The sequence below is a fragment of the Trachymyrmex cornetzi genome, unplaced genomic scaffold (genome assembly GCF_001594075.2).
Source record: "Trachymyrmex cornetzi isolate Tcor2-1 unplaced genomic scaffold, Tcor1.1 scaffold748, whole genome shotgun sequence".
In the NCBI taxonomy this organism is placed as follows: domain Eukaryota; kingdom Metazoa; phylum Arthropoda; class Insecta; order Hymenoptera; family Formicidae; genus Trachymyrmex; species Trachymyrmex cornetzi.
The window spans coordinates 915,596-941,693 of NW_017300079.1; the positions used below are offsets into that span (position 1 = coordinate 915,596).

Consider the following 26,098-nt stretch of genomic DNA (forward strand, 5'->3'; position numbering starts at 1 on the left):
TATATATATATATACATATATATATCCTGAATTATTTAAAGAGAAGCAACAGAGATGTTATTAGGATATACGTGTGCACGTATGTACATCTCGAGTGAAAAAAAAATAGTATACTGTTACGCGAATTGTTTTTATTTAAGAGGATGTACGAAAGATGAAAAACTTAACTCTTACTCTTAAAACTTTCAGTCGCACTGAATTCACAGTAAAATTGAATTATGCCAGACAACATTCATGTCCAAAAAGGGAACATAAGAAGTTCTGAGGACATCTTTATGACATAATGTCTGAAAGACAGCTTCAGGACGCCTTATATCTCGATTTTAGACTTTTTGTTTTCTGAGATGAGACACAATGGGAAAAAGGACAAAACATGATCACGTATGTGTCCAGACGAGCGAATCAGTGGTGCATCGAATAGAGTTACTGGACAAATTTTTAATTACCATTAAAATATTATTGTACACACACAAACACACACACACAGACACACACACACACTGTATGCACATAAAATACTTCAAGATATTAACTGCAATTTTACTGCGGTTTTACAGATACTATATGAATGTGAGATTTATCTTTAAGGAACATTACCGTTAGGGTTACAAATAAGTACGAATTTGTCAAGGTGACGCCAACCGCCAGAAGAATATGTATGACGATTAAATTAATGTATGAAAACAAAGACTATATCTTACTGAGTACGTTTACAAGGTGCAAAAGTCTTTCGGCTTAGTATTAATGGCGATCCAAAGAGATGTTCTACTATCTATCTTACCCGATAATTTTGATACACTCGCTGCCATCACATCGGTCAATAAATATACTTCCGTGAAATTGACATTTGACTGTCAATTCAGATTTCAAAGGGCATTTTTGTTTTTTAATTACAAATAAAGTAATGATTACTACAATCATCTGCAGGCAAAATTCTACAAGAAATGCCCTTTGAAATCTAAATTGGTAAAAGTGAGTGCTAACTTCACAAAAGTAACAAATGTTGGGGACCTCGCTGCCCATTCCGAGTCCATTTTTTAAACAAATTGTTCTGTGCTACCTCAGCGTAATATCTATGAAAATTCTAAAAGTTGGCCGCACGCTTGGCGTTAACGATGCCAGCCCTTACTTTTTCCTTTGATACGTATTTATTGTACGATTGTGAATGATAAGAATTTACATATTCTTCATAAAACATTTAAATATAATTTCTACAAGCATAATCTCTTCCTCTTGTCTGTCTTTCTTTCTTTCTTTCTCTTGCATTTTGAAAGTTTCTATTATGTTTTACGAAATGCTGCAAGGGAAAACAAAATAATAGTCATTCGAAGAAATGTGAGATGTAATATATTTTACACTTACGGGACATTCTAACTAGATATGTCTTTGATTAATCACAATTCATGGTTGTACCCGTGAGTGTCATTAATTATAAGTAAATATGTAAACGTATTCAGTACATAATCTTTATGTCTATAAGTTTCAAGCAGTAGTTAAGTAACGTGAAGCCATCACAGCATTCACAGCCTCAGAATTTACTACTTCCGCTTTGTTACAGAAAACGAAAAATCGAAACTATTCTTATTTACGATACAGATAATTTTTCGTGTTTAATATCTATCATAAATCATATTAGCAATTTCGTCTTAAGCATTCTTTTTTTTAATACTACTAAATCATGTGTACACACACACCCACCCACCATACATATATGTGTGTATGTATGTATACGTATACACAGGATGTTCCAAAATTAGCGAATTAAAATATCACAGTGAGAAAGTATTCAAAAAATTAAATAAAAAGTATTAATTTGTATTTCACGCAAGTTTGTGAAATAATAAGGGTTTAAATATATGGCCAATTATGGACTACCTTTATGCTTGCAAGGCCTAGGTTTAAGGTCTCTGTCTTTCTATAGAGGCATAAAGGCGCTATCGTTCTTGGAACTGAAATTAAAGTTAATCTTATATTTGACCAAGATTACTAGGAGTGGCGTATTTCCGCCAATGTAGCATCTCGAGGTAGCATTTTGGCGCATAAAAATAGGATCTTTACACGAGACGACACTAGACGGAAAAATAGTACCTTTCGACGATACAAATTTTATTTTTGGTTATTTATTCGTCTGAAAGGGGCGCTAAGAAATTGCTTGAGGCGCAATATGTGTAAATCCGCCATTGTGTATGACTGTACGCATGATTCATGGATAGGTAGCCGTCTAAACATAATCTGTAACTGGCTATATTTAAACTATATCTTAAAAAATTTTGGTTGAAGGAAAAATGTACACACAAAACTTTTTATTTATTTTTTTTTTTTTTCGGAAAATTGTTATGGTATTTTGATTTGCGAATTTCGGGACATTCTGTGTACACACTCACTCACTCACTCACTCACTCACACACACACACACACACACACGCGCGCGCGCGCGCACGCACGTATATATACATGGTGAAGAAAAAATACTGGGATCTCGAAATATCTCTAAAAATATAAGTTTCATAAAAAACTATTTGAGATAAGTTGTAAGATTTAAGAAGATCTTACCAGTTTGACCTTGGGGTATCATTGCCAAGGTTAGGTCAAGATTACACCGACTTTTTTTAAATGAAAATTCATTTATTATTGCATATTTTCGTATCTTATCTCAAGAGCTCTTTAAAACACTATAACAAAATATTTTTTTCATTAAGAAGAAAATTCATAAGATTATTTTTCTTATTTTTATTTTTAGTGTATAAATGAAATTGAAAAGAATAACTTAAGGCCATGATCTTGACAAATGTTATCATGAGACCGGTGAATAGATCTTTTAATATATCCTACAACTTTTATCTAAAATATATGAAACCTATATTTTTCGAGATATTTCAGAGTACCAATATTTTTCATCACCCTGTATATGTGCGTGCGTGCGTGCGTATTGTACGACAGATATATTCTTTTCGCGTACTTGTTCCAACGAAATAGAGGCATATGCGATATATATGTATATGATATATGACGATATATGATGATATATGTACTACATCGATAGGAGTGATGGTGACACGCGATCGCGGCAATTAATAGGTCTGTTTTTTATTCCTGCATTTTCTGAACTGGTACACACGATACAATAAATTGAAGTGAAATGTTTGGTTTATTTCAACTTATTGTACCGTGTGCATCAGTTCAGAAAGTGCAGGAATAAACAAAGACTTAAAAACATCTCCGTCTGTGAAAACTAGACGGATCAGCGCGGGCAGATCTCGCGCGACTACGCTATTACGTACGATACATCATTTTACATTAAGAAAACATGAATTATAACTTCCACTCTTACAAAGCAAACAGAATAGTTTTTCGTAAAAGAAAAAAATAATCGATTGTTAAGGGGATCCTATGAAGTCGTCTTTCACCGATTAAACGCAATAATTTTTGTATAAAAATTACTTTTCTTTTTTTACAAATTCGAAAATTTTTTTCCAGGATTAAAGTATACGTATTAATACGTGTCTGTGAGGCAGAGTTTATGCTGAGAAAAAAATTGTTTAAATTGAGACCTTTACCATTTTTTAATCCAATATGGCTTCAGCTGTTAATGTTCGTAACATTTCCTTGGTATAAAAATTTTTTAATCTATATTTACGAAATTTTGGTTTATAAACTAGTTGTTTACACGAACAAACAACGTGAAGTTCTTAGAGTTATACTTAGACGTCTAATTAAAACACTAGTGTTCTACGAAAATTTATGTAGGGTAACTCCGGCAAATACGCCGCAGAAGTCAGAAAAAATAGATGGAGTGGGGGTAATTGTGTTATGATTTCAGCTTCTTACTGTTAATATTAATGAATTTATTGTAAGTTGAGTCGATTTGTCACTGTAATAAGTAACGCCATCATAAATTATAATCTACATAAAATGATTTATGTAGGGCGTGTAAAAGACTTAGTGGTTATTTCGTGATACATACGTGTAGTGGAATAGTAAAGCATGTTTGTATTATTAAGCATGTTTGCATTATTTGTAAATTTTTCATGAACCGTACATACCCCCCCTCCTCCTATGAGCAGCCATATATCCCACCCCTATGGGATATGCGGCAAAAATACAAGGTTTCAAAAAGTTTATTTTTTAATATGAAAAATAAATATTTTCGATTTCTAATATTTTTTTTCATAGTAGTAGACAGTACAAAGTTTTTACTGATATGACTTAATAAATTAAGTTTTTGATAGGTACGGCGTATATATCGGAGTTACCTTATATGTGTACGTGCAATATTGATGTTGTTATATATAAAGTGTCGAATTTATCTGTAAAACAGCCTCTCGTAACAAACAGGTCTCATCGGAGTTCGGGCTTCACTTTAGGATCTCCTTACCTTTCTACCGTAGATTATGATCGCGACCGCGAAAAGTGTCCGCGTTGCTCCGTGAAAACAAGTAGAATCCATCCAGAAGCTTCGCTTACGGTGATTGTACTTCAGAAACGTAGGTGAAGGTGCCTATCTTTTTATGATAGTCCAAAAAAAGCGAGAATGTGCATGCGATGTAGACGGGAATTCGTCTATTTAGCCATTAACGCGAAGATGACACTACTTTTTCTTCGTGAGAAGGTGTGGCAGGTCCCGTTATAGGCTAAGAAGAGAAAGAAAGACAAGAAATCCAAATGAATATAAAATACGAAGATGTAGGTACCACAAAACACTTTGAGTAAAGAGATCTGTGTCTGTTTTGTGCGTGCACGTGAGTGCGTGTGTGCGTGCGCGCGCGCGCGCGCGCGCGTGTGTGTGTGTCGTGTATGTGTGTATGGGCGCACAAGCATAGTATTTAACTGTACCTAATGTCATTGTAGTGAGTTAAAGAAAAAGAAGCATAATTGTATCTATTAAGCAGAAAAGCAATTCACGCATCTCTTTAAGATAATAATGATGATAGGTGAAGAGATACAAAGGAACTCACCTCACCTTGCAGGATCGCTGTCATGTATCATTCACACCTTGCGGCACCGCGTATTTCGTACATTCAAATTCATGTGATCTACTAACAGTATCTCTACGCAGAACCAGGAGAGCGTGAAGGAGAGAGGAGAATGTGGGAGAAACCGTATCAGGGTATGACACACGGGAGTATAATAGTTGCTTTCCATTTTCACACAAGTGATACTAAGTTTAAAGTTGTGTCTATATATTTTGTTTTTATCATTGTTAAAGTTGTATATTTTATACTTAGATGATAACGTTACTACTTACTTTGATGACAAAGTTATCGCGTAATGACACAGGTTTATAATCTCACTTTTAATGTTAACAAGATTCAGTAAAATTCATCTTGAAATTATAGGTAAAAACTCAGTTGAATCTCACTTATCTGAACGAAAAGGAATTTAATTGAGTTATGACGTCACAAATGAGAGAGAAAGAATTATTTAAGTTTTGATAAATGGAAAGCAATTATTATATACAGCGTCGCATGAGCGTTGCATTTGTTAGGATTGCCGCTTCTCTCTTTTCCAACAAATTTTGGCGAAAGTCACGTAAAAATCGTGCAAACACTTTGTATTTAATTTCTTCATTTTGTTTATTTAGCCAATTTAGCGCGTCAAACATTTGTTTGACATCGTACCATTCTACGACTGTCCAGTCAAAATTTTTTTTAATTATGAGATTTATATCCATTTCTACGAATGTAGATTAATTTTAATCTTGGATTACCGTATTTTTTATCTTTTTTAATTCTTAGAATAAAAAAAAGTAAAAAGGAACTTAAGAATGCATAGTCTCTGCAAAAAGTGATTGAATAATTTATACTTTTTTATGTATAAAAATAAATGTATACATATAAAGCAGTTTAATAATAAGATCAATATCTATATTTACCTTTAATAATACAGTTTTATAGTTTAAATGAAACATATTTTTCTTACTTTATCTTAATTATTTTTTAATAAAATCTATTTGAAATAATCTTTTATCCTGATTCTAAATCATTGTTAAACTTTTTACATTACTTATAATACAATATAGAAAAATCTATAATTTTTTTCATTTTGTTAAAAGATAAGTGTATTACATCCTTAAATCAAGAGTAAAAGTTAATTTACATTAGTAGAAATGGTTATTATAAAATATTTTTAGATTGTTTTATATTTCACATTGAAATTATTATTATTCACATTGGAATTTATTTAATTCATGTTATAGCGAAAGATTTTCGCAACTATTTTTAACTTTGTTACGTCGATTCGATCATACTGGCGACGTGCGTTATTCTCAACGACGTCTACCTCGGATTTTAATCTATTGAAAATAAGGATTAGGTTATTGTATGTATAGCAGATATGACGAATTTTTTATTACTTATCGCTCTCAAGTGGCTTTGTAATTTCTTCTTCGTTTATTTTAGAAATTCCACGAAGAGACGGAAAAAAGGCAAACACTTAACACAGTCATCTCTCAATCGAACACGAGCAATTCTTAAAGAGAACGGGTTAATATAAGTTTGCGAGACCTCACACATTCGTATACCCTATTTTTGTAATGCGATGTAAGATGATGGACAACGACGAGCAATAAATCGGTGGAAGACAGGACAGAAAGAGAGTATAGGGAATCATCGCGATATTCTAAAATACGAAAAGGTTTATATGCGAGTTGCAATATCGACGTTCGCACAAAAGAATACCATCTTTATCTCTCTCTCTTTCTTTCCCCTGACTGTTTGGTGGAGTCCTTCCGTTGATTTGAGCGTCCTTTTAATGATAATCGAATCATTGTTCTGCGTAACGAGTCGCAGCAGAAAATTATTTGTTTTCTTATTTGTTGTATAGTATAATAGAGACGCGACGGAGAGAGAGTGTGCGATTTGCGAGAAATAGCGAGAAACATCGCGATCTGTGTTTTCGCTACTTCCCGATAAGAACACGAGATACGTGTGTCAGAACGACGTGAAAATGGAGTTACTTTAGCGATACAGAAAGCAACGTATCTTACCATTAAGCGTATCTTTTTATCACAGTTGCTTATGTTTAGATAATTAGACTGCAAAGCGAACGAGAACTACGATGAACGTGACACTTAATCCTTGACAAGAGACCGGTCGCGTCGATTAGCATCGTATACTAAGATTCTGTAACTCTTAACTCTTATCTACAGTGTCGATATAGATATATTGTTGCGTAAATAGCAAAAAAATCTATTCAACGATGATATAACGATACCGAATTGTTGTTAAGATTTACAGAATCGGGGTATTGGTAAAAGGATTGACGAATGAGTTTTTCTGTTCTGCAATTAAATAGAATCGTGATATAGAGATAAGACTAGCGGTAGTGAACTAACATTCTAAATTTTAAATCGAAATATTTCTGTATTATTCTCATTCAAAATTTTATCGTTGAGGTTGATAAATTGCAGAACGATGAGAAATTAATTTTTGCAAAAAAATTGCAAATTGATTCCCATAGTAAAGAGTCACATTTACGTCACAATGGAGTCACAATAAGTCAGGAAGAAAGTATGATGTCACTGTGAGATTGTCATAACAAAATAACACATGTTACAAAGACATTCGCACCTCACCATGACATTGCTGTGACATTACATTGTGATAAAGCGGACATTCACATGTCACCATGATATAACTATGATTGTTGTGATGTAACTGTGACATTTTTTGCTATGGGGAATGTAACCTTACATTATTTGCGTGAACTTTTTTTAACGTAATTACTCGCATAGAGTGTACACCTCAGCATTAAATCTCAATTTTCATTGTACTCTTTGATGATTTACAATTAAAAGTTGATAATATTTCATACATCATTTGATAAAGATAAGTGCAAAACAATATTAAGTGAAATAAATCGAAAAATGGTTAAAAGAGAGAAGAATGCCATTTTCGGTCAAAGCAAGTTTTGATGCTTAGTAATATTCATGTGTAAATATATATACAATTGTCAATTTTATTTAATATCTGATAATACTGATTAGTATTTTAAAATCCTATTATTTCAACCAGAATATTTTTCGTAAGAAGTTATTTACAAGTTTTTAAAATGCTAATTAGGGTTATTATTAAGAGAAGATCTTGATTTATAGCGGAAATGGGACAAATTTAGAATTTTCGTTTGAAAAAAACAGTAACTCTGATAAATTTTAGGAGCACATATCCATTTTAACATATTTAATAGTTAAGTAATTTTTAAAAAAAATTTTATTAACATTTGCTCGAGACCATGATGCAAGTATGCATCATGCTCGATGCATTACCATGATGCGTATGACCATGGTTTGCCGTTGACATTGTAGAGCTCATCCAAATGATTGGAAAAAAAAGGTAAGGTATATATATTATCACATGTTTAGTGTCTCTTCTGTATGAATCTCGTTCCGGATAAAAAAAATTACAATATTTTTAAGTAAAACTAATTTGAGAAAAGGTTAGATTTTTTGTTGTTTTTTTCGACACGTTTTTTTAATATAACAAAGTTTATTAATATTTTATTGATTTTATAGGTTTACAAATATTGTACAAATATTGATACTTGTTGTTAATTTTCATTGTTCTCTTTGACGATTTAACACAATTAAAGAGATTAATCATATTCTATATATCTTTTTTTAGATAAAGATAAGTGCAAAAGTTTTTTTTTAATTGTCAAACAATTTGTACAGTATTCGATCAATTGTAAAGTTTTACTCTGTAGGTTTAGTAGATTTTTAAGACTAGGATGTATTTTACACGCGAGTAATGTAAGGTTAACATTAATTTAATTGGTTCTCTATCTATATCAACTTTAGTTGCGATATGCAGACAAGGAGATTTAATCAATCGCATTCCTGAACTACGTCGATGAGACCGGTTCTGAAAATTATGTAGATAACGCGGACAAGTTGCGAGTATGTACCGATATATCCATACATGTATTACTTTTTGCGCATTATGATATAGCGCATCGGTAATCGGTACTGTAAGATAAATTAGTGGCTGTGCCTCCGCGCTTAGACAACGTACTTCACCGTGATCGCGTTCTCTCTCGTTTTGCTAATTTACAGCGACAAAGAGCGATGACTTGCGTCATTCGCCACTTCTCCAGATGTCGGACAAGCATAATGCATTCGTACAAGTATTTAGGAAGAGATATAAATATATATTTATATTTATTACGAAGTAGAAAGTCTCCTGTGAAAAACGGATATGTCCATCGATTTTTTCGGCTACATGGGGAGAGTTGCAACGCGTTGAGTTACGTATAATCCTAGTTAAGAGAAAGGCTAACGAGAAATTGAGGAAGAGTGATTGATGAAGAAAAAAAAAGAAAATTGACCTGAATTATCTGTGTATAAATATAATCTATAGTAACGAGAGAAGGGAAAGGTTGAGTAATTGACAATTCTGTGGCGTTAATAAAAAGCTATTACTCATCCGAAATGCACATCATAGAGAGCCGAAAAGAAATTTGATATAGAAGTCATATGAGTCTAATTATATTTCTTGTTATACTATATACATATATATATTATATATATATATATTATATCATATTTTCAAAAAACGAATTATATATATAATTCAATAAAGAAAGAAGACACTCGCGTTTGATAATTTGTGTTTGATTATTTGTTTGTGACATTCGAAATACTTTCGTTCCTTGTTTTATTGTGGCGGAAATAATGATTGAAACGTAAATTAAATATAAGACAAAATAAATGAAATTTAGAAATGTAAATTGGAATAGCGAAACGTAGAGAGAGAGAGAGAGAGAGAGAGAAGGAAAATTTACTTCTTAAAATGCTTCAAGTTTCAATTTACACTTCGTAAAAGTTTCATTTACATCTTCATCATTTTCTCCTTGGATTTAACTTATATGCTTCAATTTTTATTTTTGCCAGGATAATCATTGTGGTGAAAAAAATTCCTACATCTCAATATTTTGGTGGACATATGCAATGTCCCGAAAAAGTCGTAATTACGAAATCTAAAAACCGAAACAATGTCACAAAATATATTTTAATATATATATATGTATATTTAAAAAATTCCGTTTTTAAGGTTAAGATAAGTATTCTTTATTTATTTCTGTGTACACTTTAAGCATGTAAATGGATTTTCTATTCTACGTTTTCTAACCTGTGATATCGACAGTTTCGTACGTCAGCATCCCCTTAAAAGTAATACAAAAATTTATCAACGGTTTACCATCTGGATCGAAAGTTATTTCAACAAGAATTAGTATTTTTTTATCTGTGCTCTAATGAAAATGTCTAGAAATGTTTAATAAAATAATAAGAAAATTAATTCTCAATTTTTTAATATTAGTACTTTTAGTGTTTAAGATAATTTATACAAAGTTAAATTACGCTGCAGAGATTAGTACAATAGTTTTGTAAATAAACAAAATATTTATTTGCTCTAAATCTTTGTAACTAATCGGTGAATTACGTTAATCCTTAAGCAATTCTAATCACAGTCGAATATTAAGAAAATCCTGTTGAATGCAGCCATTATAAATTCTGATGTTATTTTTGTTATTTTTTTAAATATTCTGCGCGTATATGCTAAAAAATGTAACACATATATATATCTCTCTCCGAGATTGTTATCTGCATAATTTATTTATTATCTACATTTTGCATGTTTCTATATTTTCTCTTTATAATTTCGAGATTTTCCTCCTTTTCGGGACATCCCAACTTTGTAGAAATTTTCGGTAAATTTTTCTCAAGACATTGCATGTCCACTAAATTTTTGAGAATTTGTCATATTTTAAAATGAAGATTTCTAGAAAAATATCTTGAACTCAGATTTTATAATTTTTTTCAGAAATTATAGAATGAGAAGTAATAAGTAGAGTTATTAAGGGTATATGAGAGTAATGCGTCGAATTAATGCGTAAATAAAATTTTTAATGCGTAACATTTCATTATCTACGTTGACTTACAATTTACACATAAATTAATACTCCTAAATATGCTTCCAAATGAACTTGATTATGTTTCGAGCTTAATATCTCCACGAATAATAAAATATCATCTTAATATCTTCACGAATAATAAAATAGTAAATAAAATGTAGTACTTTTGAGAGTTTACATTTTTATGGCTTCTAGTGTCTCGGTCACCTTCCATATATGAAAATTTTTAGAAAAGATACACTTTTTCAGCATTTCTGAAAAATGTATAAAGAAATCTAAGAAATTTTCTAAAAAGTTACAAAATTATACAGAAAATCTGAAATATTTTGAAATTTACATGAAAATTCTAAAATTATATGAAGTTCTAAAAAAAAGTTTTTTTCCAAGGGACCTATTTGGAATCTAATCCTTCGTTGTCACATTTTTGTAAAGTATCACACTGGACCGAATTGACCAACTGATGCTATCTTTCTAAAACTACCCGTCTGATACTAAAAAAAATATGGAATATATTTTGAACATTATAGAATGTATTTTATTAATGATAACGTTACGAACCAAATAACAAGTTAAAAAAATGTTTGAAGATGTAAAAGAAGTGAAATGTAGCATAAAATGAAGTAGTCATAACTTCTTAATTTTTTAGTTAAAATTTTAGGATGGTACTCTTAAAATGCAGTACTTTCAGATAATATGTACTAGTGCGCATTTAAAAAATAATTTTTTTTCGACATGCGAAAAAGATAATTTTTTTCTCTTCAAACAGGTATACATGTACTGCGTTTTCGAATAACTTAATTATCTCAATTGACACAGAAGATTTCAAACTTCTGATTGATATCGCATAAGATCCGAGCTATGCCGTAAAGTTATATACAGAAATTCGGATCATTTTGATTCGAAGAACTAAACGATAAGAAGAAGACTCGCTTAGAAAGATCGTATGGATCGAAGGACTATTGAGAGAACACCTTACAATTATTAGTTTTATTAAATGTTTATTATTTACACACAAATTCGTTGTAGATTCTTTTGATTTTGACAAGGGTCCAGAGGAACATTGTGGGAGCATCGGAATTCACCTTCTAACGCGAGAAAGAAGTACTATATAGGCATTTTCGTCCCCAATGATCACTATGAACCAATGCCATGGCGCGGCGAGAAATCACGTATGATCCATTCGCCGGGCAATTCTAATCCTTGACAGAAATTCCGCGGGACCCACGGAACACTTCGAAGTTATTGCACTTTTCGAGAGGATATAATACTAGGAGGACTGGAAACCGTTTACCCTATTGGTGTACTTAGTATGAAAGGAAAGGATGATCTCGCCCCTGAGTAAATTCGTGCGCAATATTCGAAGGCCCGTATCCACGCATGCGAGATACTCTTGAGAGATTTGAGAAAACACTGAAAAACATATTTACTACATGTCATTCTTTAAAATCTATAACAGGCCGATACTCTGCTCTGTATCGACTTTTAAGACACCTTTTAATAACGATATTTGGCGTAAGAGTGTTTATCCCCGCAAGCACATTAAAGATGATGATGGGCCTCAATTTTTCGAATGTTTCAAATATTCAAGCACTTTTAAGAACATAGACATTCATGATCCAAGAATTTCCAGAGAGAGTTACAAATGATATTCAAAACAATTAAAATTATTAAAAACTTTCAAGAAGAAAACTTGAACGTCTATCACTAAGAAAAATTTAGCCTTTAATCGGCGAAGATTAATTTGTCTGCTTCTGATAAAACGTGTAAGCATCGGCGTTGCATTTTATTCGATACATCAAAGTTCATCTGGAACAGCTATCGCAATACATTGTCATTTCCAGAGAGAACTACTATACCACAACATCTTGTTCTTACACGGAGGCATACAAGTGCTTGAGGAATTAACAGTTACGTTACGCCGGGTGTCGATCTCTCTTTCTCTCTAAATGTAAAATTTTACATGTCATGTACCCATCACCACGTTGGACCCAGTTATGCGACTGCGTTAGCAGTAGAACTTTCTTGTCTTCGTCAATTAATATCTAAACGCTCCAAGCTGTCGCGACATCGGTATTCTCCGGCGTGCCTCAAACATGTACTTTCTTATGTTTTAATTCGAAGCTGAATTTTGTTTTATTAGAACCGTTTGAAGCGCACTTATCATTAGAAAATATTACTTTATGATTGCTCCTGAATGATCCGGAATATACTGACGTTGGAACAGCGTCTCATTTCAATTAGCCTAATTAACATTAATGTTTAAGCGTTATAAATGAATTACAATCTGATTATGTTGAGCGCTTGCATACGTCACACTCATTCGAGTATCGTATTGTCGTATACGTTGGAATAATTTATGGGGTAAGTGCGTGATTTCGGATTTTAAATAATTCGTTTCTACGAAATTATGATTGCTTTGCATCTTTGCGGCAATTCGTTCACCGTACTGGCAGTTTTATCGAAGATTTATAATAATCATCTCATGCACACACATCATACTGAATCTTAGTTACTTTTATAATTTTCTTTAAACTTCGCACATATGTGTTTCTAATTACGCTTTCATAGTTATACCACTGCCATTGATACATTCGCAGCAAAAGTTATTAGTTAGACAAAGTGCAATCAATTAGTGGGCTGTTTTTGTTTCTGCTTGATTTAAGTACTTATAACTCTTTCAGAGTACACATGATGTCTATAGACATCTAATAGTCTTTGTTATAAATATTAAAATTGTCTGGAAATTGTTTTTCAAAGATTTTGAATTTCTAGTGAGAATTTCAAAATTTACTAATACATATTCAAAATAGCGACTTTGAAAGTTACACATTTTTGAAGTGTTTTATAAAACAATTGCGATAAATTTTTTTAAATATACCTGTACCCTCTGATGGAAATTTGTTACTGAAATTATAATAAATAATAACGAAATATTACTAAATTGCATACTGAAATCGGAGGTCGGAAGACATGGCGCTAAGGCACGTGCATTGACGAGACTGTTCGTGTGTACTTTACGCGAATCAGCGAGTTGTAGGTATCCGCGTCAATTGACATACTTTCAGTATTAATTCGTTAAGATTTGATTAAAATTCAATATAAAACGTTAAGATTATAGAGAATTTAGTAAATTTCAAAATGAAAATCAATAAACGCAATGAATTTAAGATGGTTCTACAGTAAAGTGCCGAAAATTTAAGGTGCCTAATTTTTAGAGAAATCTATAGTAATGTTTGTATGCAGTCAGTCAAAGAAGCGCCTCCGACCTCTATCAGTCACTCTAGGTTATACGTTAAAAGTTACATTTTCAACATTTTTTTCTCTTATTTCATCGATAATCTATTCTAGAATTTTGCACATGTCAAATTCGGTGTTTCAACTTCATTATATTAAAAAATTAGATATTTCTACGGTAACTCGATTTACTGTAGAACCACATCTCGGCTATCTTAATCTCGCGTCGAACTTAGTTATTATTAAGTGCTGTAGGCGGACTTAGCTACTGTGGCTGTAAGCGGTGTTAGTGTACGGTCCACTGTAGATGGACGATCCCGTCGTGGACAGGCTCTTGTGCCGTCTCTTGGCGAGTAATATTAGGATGGCGGCTACCACAGCTAGCATGAGTATGAGACCAGCGGCGGCAATCCCAATAGCGAAACTTCTCTGCGATATGCAAATGGTGTTCGGGTCATCGAGAGCCTAAAAAAGAAAAATCCAGAAAATCATAAAATTAAATGAATTTGATTCCATTTTATTTAGAAATTCTGTTATTCAAGTTTTTAGATAGTGATCTTGCGACAAAAAAATCGAAGATGGACAAATCTCCAAAAATATTTTATTAATTATAAACTATGTTCGCAAGTTAAAGAATTTTTATATATATTTTATTATTTTAATATTGATATATTTCATATTCATGTCTTTTCCGATGGATTCGTAACATATGATATGTATAGTAATAATTTTTATTTGCAATGTAAAAACACGTAATCATTTATTTAAAAAAAAATTGAATGGCTACTCTCAAGTTAATGTTATCTCCGCAGCAGAAATCAAATAAATTCGTATTACCCTTTCACGAAAGACGTCGCTGGAGAAGTCTGACTTGGAACCAACGTCCGATGCTTCATTGACGTAAAGACCACTGTAAACTTCGATCGTGGCCGGGGTGCCGTCCAAATCTTCGACACCTTTCGCCTCGTGGGCATTAGCGGTATCTCTGCGTCGTCTGACTATCGAATTACATAATGGTGGCTGCAAGCAAAAAATTGACTATTCTTGACAAGTTTTCGAGATACGATTGATGTGTTGCTCGAGTATTTTCTTTCATAGGATCACATATTACGTAACATCTCGCGTGCGTAACGTATAACATACAATGTGATTAAGGTCAACTAAATAATCGTGCTAATGAAGTAAATGCCACGATATTTTCAAACGATAAACCGTTCATAAATCCGGGAACATTTCCCAAACATTTAGCCATTATAAAATTGTTAAAGAATTATTATAAACGTAGTACTTAGCAATCATCGCGGAGGACTATTATTATACAGTCTAGTCTTATTTATCATAATGACGGCAGTACCGTGTTAGTGCATCCTCCGCCTTGCTTGACGCACAGCCTAACGTTGCATTGATAATACACGCTCGCCGTATATGGGAATTTGTGCGCCTGGAAATTTACCCTGGCCTCCGTTTTGTCCTCGTTGTAGACGAATTGTCCCATTATTTCACCATCTATCGGACAACTGTGAACAAGACAAGCTGAATGATCCTATCGCGAAAGGAAGAAATTGAAAAAAAAAAAAAAATTAATTTGCTCTGTACATCGTCACTATCTTCGCCTATGTTATTAAAATCTTATCTAAGATCTCTTCAATGCTACAAGCTGACTTACCCTTCGTCATTTATGAGCCGCTGCTCGCCCCACCCGAGGCCATCGCGTACCAGACAATCGGAGATTTTCAAACCGAACATCTCTTGTTTGTCGATGCTAATGACCAGGGTCAAGGGATCGCCAATCTTTACATTCTCCGCCACGTGATGCTGCGTTGGATCACCGCTGAAGATCTTCATCGTGCATCCCGGCATCGGTGCGGTTGCCTGCGGGCAGTTCGCAGTTTATATGATACCTTATCTAGTTCTTTCAATCTTCTTGAAAGTTTGTTTACCCGAAAAATATATATATCTATACAGAGTGTCTCTAAAGTCTGACCCAGGCCCTATATCTTGGAAAAGTCTTTAAATATGAAAAAATTAGATACGGATGAAATAAGTGATCCTTTAATTTTATTGAATGGTGTATAAATGTATATCTCATCTCGTCGAATGTTTTATTACCTGTAACGGCAGAGACTGCATCATGGAAACTTGAGTCTGATCGTTCGTTACGACTTTGTCGCGTGTCTGGTATCTGCATCTCACGTGAAAACCTCTGCCCTGGTTCGTGACCAACTTTAGATGTGGCTGTACCACGATGGTGTTGAAATATTCGATGCCACCGTTTTCCTGAAACAAAGGCAACGGAACCATAAACATTAGTTCTGAACTTCATTACAAATGTTACAATCGCTAGAACTCAAGAAATAAAAAATAAGTGTCGTAAGAAGCACAGTGTTATATTATCTTTATATTTTTATGGGTGATTTGCATGAAATGTGTTGAAACTAATTAGCTGTTATTTTCGAATGTATTCAATTACTGAAAAATAAAAATTGCGTTAAAAATAAAAAAGTAATTTCTAATGTATATAAAATTTAATAATAATTTCCTAATTTATTTAAAATTTAATAAAATATTTGTATGAAAGTTTGTTTTATTAATGAATGACGATCGTGAAAGTCTTTGTAACAAGGAGAAAATTTTTCGAGAAGTTTTATTATTAATATTATTACAATCAGACCAGAAAGCGAGTAAAACAAGCTTGTTAAATTATAAATAGAGTTGAAACGTTGCATGAAAAGCTGGCTATTACGAATTCTTAAAAAATTGAAGATTAACAGAAATAATGGCTTTTAAATGAACAACGATTCGCGTTCCAATGTTCTTTTCTGCCTAAACGTCTATTAAATTTTCTCTTGAGATACTTTTGTTAAGCAGACAAACTAGAGATTGTCATTTCTCAATGTTTATAAGAAAAATATAAACAATCATTGATTTACTTATCAGCGTCATTATTTCGGCAAAGTAGAAAATGCTTTTACACTCATGAGACTTGAAGGAGATAACTCAAAGAAACGAATCTTTTACTAGCGTAAAAATATGAAAACGTGGACTTAAAGTATACTCGACTGGGATGACAGAGAGCACGGGAAGATTGAAGTACATAGTTGGTTTTCCTTTTGCCAGTCCGTATCGCGTGGCAGTGTCTTGCAATTGGTACGCAAGAGGAAAAAAAGACCGGTCAGGATTATAACTAAAGACACTGGGATCCGCCTCAGCGTTCCCCTCATTATCCCCTTCCCCGATCGTAATGAAGCTGCTGGGATCCTTGTTCACCTATTGTTAGGTGGGTGTGTGAAACGTAAAGTCAGCGATCCGACGTCTCTCCGGGCTCTCTTGGGCCGATGCACCGCAGATTGCGAGTATCCTTGCTGAGGTCGAACACTGCACTAGGCTCTGCTCGAGGTCATTGCCTGCTCGATATACCCGGTGCTTGTCTAACAATTCACGGCGACAGATCGCTTGGTTATCGTGAAAGATTATTAAACTCCGGTTCGTTAGACACACCGATCCTTTCCAAGTTGTATTTTTATATGTGTACGCCACGCATAATAATCAGGGGATTATTTTAAAACCTACTAATTTTCCCGATTTTTAAGAGGCTGTATCTAACAATTGATCTGAGTACATTTTAAAGGATGAAATTTTGACTTTAAAACGATTAAAATGATATTTTTCTCTCCACTAAATGTGCATGTTAAAATACTGAAAATTTTACGATACTTTCCAGCTTTTCACGGGCAAAACAAGGACGGGACGAAAAATGTATTTGAAACGCTAACGTTTATTTTTTAACGATCCCAGATGAGTCGTTATCCCTCACGAATGGCAAAAGGTATTATCTTCCCCACTGTCATTAATGTTGGTCAAACGCTATCGGTAATTTGAGGTATTTTTACAAGCGATTTTTCCTCCATCTTTTCATTACAATTGATACGACTCCTTGGAACCACGATTAAGCGGATTGCAAAATCGCGTGAGATCCCTCGTGAAGAAGTTTCGCCATTAGTTTGTCAAGCTGCCACTGCAGTCATTTTACGGCTCTTCTCATGAAAAGTGACTTTTTTATAGCTGGTCTGATACTTCAAACCACTTGCTTGCAGAGCAGAATCGTTATTATATGGTCGTTCTACGCGAGAGTGAATCTGCTTAAAGACTATCTCGAAAGAAAGGCACGTCCATTACGAACGTATTCACTCTCTGCTCCCTCCCCCCGGGATAAATAGAGGGTACAGTAGTAGCTAAGAGGCTTCATGCAAATTGGCTCATCAACCGACTCATCAGCACCACTTTTTCGTCATTATTATTAATGCTCTCGCGAGTCTCTCGTACGCGATATTTAGTGTGACGCCTTAATGCGAGATAATTTTCTAATGTAGCAAGCGCATTTGATTAAAAAGATAATCCTAAGAAAGCGACTGGTTCGCTGATCTTAACTTATTTCAACTTCGTTCAGATAAGATATGCGTATCTATATTTTCAGAATCCTATTCTATATATAATATTAAATAATTGCTTAAAAGATTAACGATCTTCGTATAAAATGCGGAAGCAATTATGGTTCCGCTATGATAAAATCCTTTTCTTCTCTGCGCTTTTTATTACAGCGATATATCATTACGCATTTGTATGTACGTCCAAGGTATACTCTCGGAAGAGGCGAGCAAAACAAGAGAACTAACGGCGCCCGAGGGAAGATGCTAAGGGTACGTTTCCACTGAGCGCATCACGCATCGCGTCGTTCATCGGAAGCGATGCATTTGCACGCAGTTCAATTGCACACACCATTCATATCGGCCGGTTCCTAGTATTTTTTTTTATTGCTTACCAATACAAATATATTATTTTAAATTAACCAATTAGCGATATAGGCAAATGATATACACCCTCGTTCGATTTTTTGCGTTCACGAGTTAACCAATCGCGTGCGCAAAGAATCGCACGGCAAATGATACAATAAAATGGGATATTTTGATTGGTTAACTCGTGACGCGGATGGACGACGCGACGCGTGACGCGCTCGGTGGAAACGTACCCTAAATAATCGTCTTATCACTCGCATCCGCTATAAACTACATGCAGGTATTCCGCTGACCAGAAAGCCGCGGATATTATCCTTAATTATAATTCATGCACGTAGCGAACTGTCACGACCAAGTCCTACGTCCGTTGCATCGCCATGCCGTACGATTCCGTTCATTTCGCATGACGTCAGCGATGCTAATAGAACAGTATGGCGTGCTTTTACTACGATTACGTCAGTAGATACAGCGATTAGCGTTCAGCCAAATTTGCCATAAAACCGGAAAGGCAGATTGTTGATGTGAACAACGAAATGGCATAACATATAAAAACGGAAGTTACGGCTGCAGAAGCAGTGGCGTTTTTAAGGTTGTTAAGTCCGGGTCTACAATGGGTGTTTTAAGCTTCGATTCAAGCCGTAAGAAATTGACCAACTACAGTCGAATGCGAGGAGAATAATTGACTATGATTCGTCAATTTCTTATGGCTTAAGGCTTAAAAATCTATTGTAGATCCGGGATTAGTCTTAATCGGTGAAGTTGGCCAATCAGTGTTAGTCGTACAAGTTGGCTATTGGTTAATTTCGCCGATAGGACTTACCGACTTATTGTACGTAGAATCAGCATTCTAGAATAAGCGCGTCGCTAATCGAAATCACAATCGAAACGATAATGATCTGAGCGCGTAAGGTGTATACTTTACTGCGGTTTAATGTTTACATCCCATCGACACGCAATAAAAATATATGTATATTTGAACGCTAATACCAATGTAAACCAGGAAGCCATTAAACTTCTCATTAGCCGTAGCAATTTCCTCCGTGTCGCAACGCGACGGCGACGTGACGCGATGCCACCGATAGGAGCGATTCGAGACATGCATGTTTGCATGCGTGCAAACGGTATCTTCTGCCTTCTGTCATTCGATCTATGATTTACGCGTGGGGACGGATCATGCTGCACGCTAATGCTCTCCGTTCACTAGAGACCCTCTTAGGGTCTCTCTACCATCCACGGACCAGGAGAGCCATTCATCCCCTCTTAAGCGACTAACGGGATTCGTGATTGGAAAATCACGGGTTTTTCTGCAGTCGCGGTCGATGCCACACAGTCGATGCAAACGGAATGAAAAATTATTGCGAATGCTGGGGAGAGAGAGAGAGAGAGAGAGAGACCGGAATCCGCGGTGGTGGAATTTAAGAGGTAAGGAGGCAAGGAGGCAAAAGAAAGAAAAGGAGGGAGAGAGAGAGAAAATGGGAGAGAATTTTGCCAGAGGATGGATGCAAATGTGTACTCTGCCGGGATGCCGGGACTCGCCCTGCCTGCGAGGCACTTTGTGCATTTATTACGATGCATCTCTCGCGGAGCAATTCTCGGGTTCGACGGCCGGTCAGTTCAGCAGACGGTGACGGCAGCGGTAGCGGCAACTTCGACTGCAGTCTGCGGACTGCAGCTGCAGTGCGCATTGCTGGCTGCGGTGGTTGACCGTTCGCTCGTCTCTCGTTTCCCTTAGAAACCCTTTAATAAGAGCAGAAATTTTAGGCCTTATCTCGTAAGAAATTATCGTCGATTATTCTCCTCACATTCGACCGTGAGTGGTCAATTTTTTATGATTTGAAGCTTAGGTTTCACGCCTTAAAATTTCGTTGTATAGACGCCGTATGTATACAATAATGATGGTACATATGGAGTATCATAAAATTCGCAACTCGAAATATTATAGTAAATCCTCGAAATTAAGTGAAAAAGTTATTCGTAAATTTTTATTTTAAGCAGTAGTTTCTAAATAAAAATGTAACTATCAATTTATAATAATTAACCATATTTATATCTCAAAACTTTCATATTTATCTCTTACATCTCAAAACTATCGTCTAAAATACATTTACTTAATTTTCCGACAACTTTTTCATTATAATATTTAGTGTCACGAATTTTGAAAAAAAGGAAAGACACAACTGTAGATTAATTTATAAATTACAATGTATCTAGATGTTTACTAATATCTATGTTTCTATATATTGTGAGCTAAGAAACAATTACAAACACAATTTAATCATACGTAACCTTACGTAAATACATTATGTGTAATTGTTCTTCTTCCTACAATTAGTACTTATATTGTCGCGCGTTACATCATGGTTTGGTAAATCCGCTTGGCGCTTTATATACACAAAGTATGTCAATGACATTCAAAAGTGGTGGCTCGAGGCGCTATTGACACAAGAAGGTAAAACGCACTACGCGTGCATGAAACATTTGCTAAATAAGGATGCGCTAAGAAAATAACGAGGTCCATTTCTCAGCAAAGATGGCGATTTTATAACTTCTTGAACAATATATTTTGCACGCTTCGAATGAGGCAACTACTGTTAACATTCGTTTTATCGTCTGAATGTCAAATAAAAATGTGATTGTTAAAAAGGAGTTGATGAAACTTAATTCAAAACAAACGAAATGATGAATGAGGCAACTACTGTTAACATTCGTTTTATCGTCTGAATGTCAGTGTCAAATAAAAATGTGATTGTTAAAAAGGAGTTGATGAAACTTAATTCAAAACAAACGAAATGATCTTAAGCAATCATACGCTCAGAGAAAAACATAATGGTGACGACTATAAAGTTACAACTATAATACATGTTTTATATGTATACAATTGAATTAATTGTTTTATACAACCGTATTAGTTACAAAATAGTTTATTAAACTATGTACATTAATTCTACATGTAGTATAATTGTCACCTTTATAGTTGACACCACATGTCTTTTTTCTCTGACAATGAGTGTGTATCGCGACAAATATGGACGTAAAGATATGTTCGCATGGAGAAACAAGGTCCAACGAAGAATCAACTCTAATTTCCAGATGAAAGTCGACGACATGGGCGAGACGTCTCGAAAATAGTATTTGCGTGGGTAGTTTTTTATTCGATGAGACATTGCGACCTCTCTCCCCCGCATGTTCTTGCGAATTTCACCTCCCGTAAAGAAATCGAGTTTCGCCCACCGTCGAAATTCTTCTCGAGTGAACATCTAAGGATCTTCAACATGTGGCGATTGTCCTTCCTCTACCTTCCCTCTTTCGGAAGGCCTTACGAAAAAACAGTTTATAGATTTTATGTTAATCCCTTCCCGTGCGAATATCTAACTACCCACGTTTCAACATGAATTGCCTCCTGTTATCGAGAAAACTGACAACGTCACCGCAATTTTACACGCGCACGCACTTTCATACCAAACACATCGGCGTCATCGACGTTTTTGGATGACCGACGTTTTTCTAAGAAATGACCTTGGCGTCGCGACTCGCGACACTCCACGTATTATATTTTGTCACTTTCACGTTCGATATGCACCTGTATGGTAGTGTTCGCCTACATATGTCTCTGTGTTGTCTCTTTATGAATTTACGAAATGATTGTCGGTTACAAAACTCGAAATCGTTCTCATTGTTACGTTTGTGATAAAACATTTTTAATAAGAAATATAAATTATATTAATTTTTTCAAAAGTGTCTATATTATTTTACATGTGTAAGATTAGAGAAATGATGGTATGAGAGATTATTATGAAAGTACTGGAAGTATATCTTCTTCTAGTATTAACTTTATCAGCGAGCTATCGTAGTTATAATTATTTAATTATACCTTTCCTCCGTAGCATCATATCTGAACCATCCATCAAAATTACAATTCCCTTGAATCCCTTTACTTTCAATTGCCTTCTTCTATCACGAGATAGCAAAGCAGGCACGGGCAGTTCGTCATCGCGTAATTCCGGTACCGTGGTTTCACAACAACCTTCTTCTCTTTCTCCGAAGGAAGGTCTATGACGGATGAAACACGGAAGGTAAGTGGAAGCGGAGTTGAAGGGAAAAAATGGATTCAAGTTCAGGGCAAGAAACGAGTTACGAAAAGGAAGAGTAGAATAGAGAATGCGAGAAGAGATACCACGCCGACGAACGCGCAGCTTAATAACGAAAGGAACTCGGAGGAAATGATTTCAACGTAGAGTCGAGCCATCGCAGTGATTATGCTCCTTCTTTGTCGAGTTATACTTTTCTCGCCGTTTTTCGCCATTTTTTGCAAGATGACATCTCCAGCTCTGTCATTTTGCTCTGTCCTTTTGCTCATCTCTCCCGCATTCTATTCCATTCCTCTCCCTCCTTCGGTCCCGTTTAGCATACTTGGTATAAACTTCTATCTCGTGTCTTCCTTCTCATTCTTAAATCTCTCAATCGGCTTCTTTACTTTGCCTCGAGGTCTTTTTTAAAGCCTCGTCCTTTCAGTAAAATGACGTGCATCTCGCTGTATGAATATGTATGAAAATATAGACGTACATACTTTACCTGTTAGGCAGCAAAATGTCGATGATCTCATGATTATTAATGTCTTTATATAACATCCTTCCATGAATATTATTAGATCAAATTACCGTTATTCGAGGTTTGAATAATGATTGTAGAGTGCGACAGCTGCGACTAGCATTACGACTGGTCAAGAAAACACTTGATTCTTCTCGAAGCGAAGTCAGATAAACTCTAACGTTCTTTGTAACTAGTACAGTTGCAAATAAACATTTATAACTCGTTTCGTATTCAATGAGTCCTTGACTGCTGCTCTCATTGTCTAAGGAAATATATATGCTTATAAGATTAATTACCAACGATCTGGGTTACTAACGCTTATGGCGCTTAAACGGTGACTACTTTTTCGTTTAGACGAGCGAGTTTATATAATTGCGCAAAAAATGCAACATCCGTATATAACAAATATTATTACAGTGTCTACGCCTTGATGATTTACCTACAAGCTCATGCAGAGATCGAAATTTATCTGTGAAAATCATTACGTTCATTCGCTTGACTATTCTATAGCAATTGTTTTGGGAATGTACAAATAATTGGAGTACAGTCAATAATGTATCAGTGCGCTTCTCACCCTGATGAAGTGAACGACAAGGTTCACGAAATGTTGGCACTAGCAGTGGATCACGACATCTCTGAATAAACATATAGGTAATGAAACATTTTGAAGTACTCTATATGAAATTATGTCAATGTGATTCAAGATGCAAGACAAGACCTCAGACAAGACAAGTAAGATTCTATGAAATCTTGTATATATCTGTGTTATACACTGCATGTAATGCAATGTATCAGTAATAAATAAAAAAATAAGATAATGAAAACGTTTATATACATCACAATTTAAGGGATATCAACGTATCACTTTTTTATCAAGACAGTTCAAGTTAAAACTGCCGACATAATTGAGGCGCAATCTCACCAAGGACTTGGCGAATAAGGAAACTGGTGAAGGCAGCTCGAGTTGCCAGAGGCTTTAGTAAAATTATCGTAAACGCTCCGCACGTTTTATCTCCACGCTATTTCTTTCCGGCACTCCACGCGCAGCTGCGGGAAAATTCTTCGCGATAACGAACACGTAGGATCGACGGAGAAGCCGGAACCTATGAGTTATGTTGCGCGTTTACGAGCAACGCCCGTTTTTCCCAGCTAGTATTTACGAGCTCGCGAATGCCAGTAGCTGGCTTCTTCTTCTACGCGGAAAACATTCTCACCAGGGATTTGCTTACGAGATTGAATGGTCGTTCCCGCGATTATTTACGACGTACTCACCAGGACCAAGCGAAAACTTCCGCGTACGGGCATCGATATTGAATAATCGTGGGAGAGATCCCCGCCGCGATTCGAACGTCCCTTCTCTCTTGTCTTGGCTGTTCACTTCCTGCATGCCCAAGATCGAGCATAAATCCCAGTTATGAACATCACGATGTATAACTTAATCTCTGAACCTCGACCGGCTGGTCGGGTCAAGGTTTCTGATCTTCTGAATAGCGGATTTATGGGAAACGTCGATCACACCGACAACTATGGATGGTTTTCTGAGGATAGCCGGGGGTATCCGATAACGCTAATGCGCGAATGGAAATCTCTCTCTTGGTCGTCAACACGATTTCACAGATAATGATATTTATTTCGACGCGTAGAGTTACCTCGGCTAAAACGCGCTTTCCCAAGAAACCGATCATTTAACTAATATTTCTTCGATGATAAACGTGAATTAAGAATTAAGTACTTAGTTTGATTTTCTGGGCGAGTCAAGCGAGTCAAGCAAACAACTTTGCTTCGTGGATCTCGCTCGAGAGATCGTACAAGTCGCCCATCGAGATAAAGGTCTTAAAAAGAAGCAGAAAACACTGGAATGACGCTCGAGGTCCGGTATTCCGGATAATGCGGCACGACGCTCGCGGTCTCGAGCATCAGCATTGTCCCTTCCCTCCTCGTCGGGACTCGGGGACGACGAGGATCGATAGCACTGGAGTGCTGCCGGATAGAAAAAAGGTGCAGAGTCTCTTCGGTAAAAGAGGAGGCCGCACCGCGGCTCCTCTATTACGGGCGAGTTAGGCGAGTATCCTTTCGAGCAACCGTCCTGAACCGTCCTCACCTGGCTTGAAAAAAACCAGCCGAGGTGCCTGCTTGCCCTCAGTCAGAGGTCAACAAGGTTGAGAGGACCTATACGCTGAGTCAATACACTCTCAGAAGCGTCGCGTATTTGTATATAGTGGCTCTCATCGAGAAAGGACCGTCTTTGTAAATTTTCCCTCAAAGGTTTGCAAGAAGCGACGCTTTGTTATTACACAACCAATGTCCATTTCTATCAATGTGTATTAATTTTAATCTTGCTAACTTATTTTTTTATCTCTTTTCTATTTCTAAAAATTATAGATAAAAATGAAAAGTTCAACCGAGATTCAAATTAATAAATATTAGTAGAAATAGAGGAAGGGGGAAGGATATTATTATGATATCTGTTATTGAATAGATAATTTGTTCAGCAATTAATTACATATATTTTCAAACTAATGAAAGTGTGGTAATGTCCACTAAGGAGGCCTGACTCGAAGCTTTATGGTCGG

General features: G+C 35.3%; 2 protein-coding genes across 2 annotated transcripts in view; one reads left to right on the top strand and one right to left on the bottom strand.

The window, feature by feature from the left end:
• LOC108768048 (R3H domain-containing protein 1) overlaps positions 1–8,383 on the top strand; it is a 42,574-nt gene extending 34,191 nt beyond the window's left edge. Inside the window, exon 16 of the mRNA XM_018518269.1 lies at positions 6,399–8,383. Coding sequence (XP_018373771.1) covers positions 6,399–6,436 — 38 coding nt within the window. The 3' untranslated portion in view covers positions 6,437–8,383. The remainder of the gene's footprint in view (positions 1–6,398) is intronic.
• Positions 8,384–11,879: 3,496 nt separating this feature from the next.
• The window catches only part of pio (zona pellucida domain-containing protein piopio), a 35,585-nt gene continuing 21,366 nt past the window's right edge, over positions 11,880–26,098 (bottom strand). Inside the window, exons 5-9 of the mRNA XM_018518357.1 lie at positions 16,252–16,419; positions 15,809–16,014; positions 15,497–15,659; positions 14,980–15,162; positions 11,880–14,607 (exon numbers count right to left, since the gene is read on the bottom strand). Coding sequence (XP_018373859.1) covers positions 14,404–14,607; positions 14,980–15,162; positions 15,497–15,659; positions 15,809–16,014; positions 16,252–16,419 — 924 coding nt within the window. The 3' untranslated portion in view covers positions 11,880–14,403. The remainder of the gene's footprint in view (positions 14,608–14,979; positions 15,163–15,496; positions 15,660–15,808; positions 16,015–16,251; positions 16,420–26,098) is intronic.